The sequence below is a fragment of the Sphaeroforma arctica genome (genome assembly GCF_001186125.1).
Source record: "Sphaeroforma arctica JP610 unplaced genomic scaffold supercont1.195, whole genome shotgun sequence".
Taxonomy (NCBI): Eukaryota; class Ichthyosporea; order Ichthyophonida; genus Sphaeroforma; species Sphaeroforma arctica.
The window spans coordinates 98,277-101,063 of NW_014040363.1; the positions used below are offsets into that span (position 1 = coordinate 98,277).

The 2,787-nt window shown below is 36.7% G+C and overlaps 1 protein-coding gene across 1 annotated transcript in view; it reads right to left on the reverse strand.

Annotated features, from left to right (window-relative positions):
- SARC_03721 (hypothetical protein) overlaps window positions 1-1,867 on the reverse strand; it is a gene marked incomplete at both ends in the record, with an annotated part of 6,090 nt that extends 4,223 nt beyond the window's left edge. The window contains 3 exons of the mRNA XM_014302486.1: window positions 150-335; window positions 1,053-1,187; window positions 1,700-1,867. Of these exons, the coding sequence (XP_014157961.1) occupies window positions 150-335; window positions 1,053-1,187; window positions 1,700-1,867 (489 nt within the window). The remainder of the gene's footprint in view (window positions 1-149; window positions 336-1,052; window positions 1,188-1,699) is intronic.
- Between the last annotated feature and the right edge of the window lie 920 nt (window positions 1,868-2,787).

The window sequence follows — 2,787 nt, forward strand, 5'->3', positions numbered from 1 at the left end:
GTCGTCGTGAGTATATATATATATATATATATATATATATATATATATATATATATATATATATATATATATATATATATATATATATATATATATATATATAGATGAATATATATATATATATACCGACCATTAACATGTACATATACCAGTAGTACACACCACCATATCAGCGTATGCGTGCAAGCTACATACTTCTTGAGATTAGTGAAGAGTTTCTCAGCAAGCCCTTGCGGGTCGTTGATCAGATGAAGTGCGGAGAAGTTCGCTGTCCCCACATCATCTGCGCCCTGGCGCCTATTCTCCTTCTTCACGGCGTGTCTAACTCTGTCAACCTGCACCACAGTAGAGTGTTATAGGGTTTAGAATTTTAGGGTTTTATGTTTTCAGTGTTTAAGGGTCAACCTGCCCAACAGTAGAGTGATATAAAGTTTAATGTTTTAATGTTTTAGAGTTTTAGGGTTTTGGTGTTTCAGGGTCAACCTGCAACACAGTAGAATGTTTTAGGGTTTAGTGCTTCGGTGTTTTAGCGTCGACCCACAACACAGTAAAGTAGAGTGGGGATGAATGGGGGGGTAGGCGTGTGTGTCCGAAGTCTTAGGCTCAGCCAGATGGTGTCTGAAATGATACACAATCACACACGCGCGCCCCGTACACCTTCCTTTCGAAATAATACCCAACACATCACGTTCGTCAGTGTCACACTCGCACACACGCATTGTTATGCGTATAGTATCACATACACACACGCATTGTACTGGTATAGTATCACATACACACGCATTTATATGGGTAGAGTATCACACACACGCATTGTATGGGTATAGTATCACACACACACGCATTGTATGAGTATAGTATCACACACACACGCATTGTATGAGTATAGTATCACACACACGCATTGTATGAGCAAAGTATCGTACACACACGCATTGTATGAGTATAGTATTATACACACACGCATTGTATGAGTATAGTATCACTCACACACGCATTGTATGGGTATAGTATCACACACACACGCATTGTATAGATACAGTATCACATACCTGTCGCGCTTTGCTCTTGGTCTTCTTGCCCACGCGTTGGGCCATTTGCGCCGCTACCAACTCTTCGTGGCCATCGTCACCGCCCTTCTCTTCCTCTCGGTCCATGATAAGTTGGTTATCTATACCCAAGAAGAACTGTGATGCAGAGTGTATGTGTATGTGTACGTGTGGTGTGAGAAGTAATACATACAGTAACAGGTAATATGGCGCGTGATGCAATGCGAGTATGTGTATGGTTGAACGGACTGTGAATGCGTTAGATACTAGCTGGTAGGACGTAAAAAAGTACGAGTAGAGAAGGAGTAGTGGCTGACTATTAAGTCAACTATGCGAATAATCACCTCAGTGAACAGGTGTTTAGCTATTATCGGGTTCGTGCTATGTATCAATCTGTGTTTAAGTGTACCTGGAATGCGTAGCCATGGCAACGATCCTTCAGGCTAAAGGGATAAACCGAAACTTTCGCAATGACTGTCTTTCTGTCCTGCTATATACACTGTAAGTACCTGTTATTTTATATCATTTACAATTACAAGTAGATATTACATACTGTAAGTACCCATAACATATACATCATTTACAACTACAAGTAGAAAATACATGCATGTACATACAACCTACATATGCAACCTACACATCATCCATACCTGCAGAGCTGCCACAACCACCTTCATATGCGGAGAGAGACATGCAGCAGCCATGACATTAACCGTTTTCCTATCTTGCCACGCACCCTTACGGTAGAGCTCGACCATTACCATCACACTCATGTGTGCAGCGATGGGATCTTCATCGTTGACGAACTGGAACATCATGCCCTGTAATGCTTTGTTAATCTGAAAGGTAGAGGTAGATAGAACCTGGATGAGTCTTAAGTACACAGGTCTGAATAGTTTACGTATATATGTATCTATGTTCATATAAAGGGTCGATGTATGTACAGCTATTCTGTATACATATACATTATGTCTACACGGATACAACGATTTGAGCAGAGACAGAAAGTGTGGAGGCTTTCACATGAACCATAGTAATCACTCAGGCACAACTATGAGCTTCAAGGCAAGTGCTACATAGGACAGGTATATGGATAGAGATAATACTCAAAGAACAACATGGTTATTGCTGCATCGTGTGTGACACAGGGTAACAATATATCCTTCGATATAGCACTTAACAGCTCAGAGTGTGTCTTCCACGACCATCTACAGACCAAAGTCGCCCATAACTAATATATATATATATATACATAAATACATACATACATACATACATACATAAACATATGTAAATATATATATCTACTTACATACTTGCAAAAAATACCTACTCACAAATATATATATAAAACAATATATCTATATATATATATATATATATATATATGCGTGTATATATGTGTTTATATATATGTATATATACATATATATGTGTGTACACTTGTGTGTGGTTGTATTTGTAAGTGTGTGTATGTATTTAAGTATGTACGTACGTATGTATGTTATGTATGTAGATACGTTTATGTATATGTAAATGTGAATTTATATAGTTACAAAATATATATAAATATATATATATATATATATATGTGTGTGTGTGTATGTATCTATTTATATATACTTATATATATATATATATACGTATATGTATATATAATACATATACATATACATATACATTACATATACATATATATATATATATACACATACATATACTTTAACATACATATATA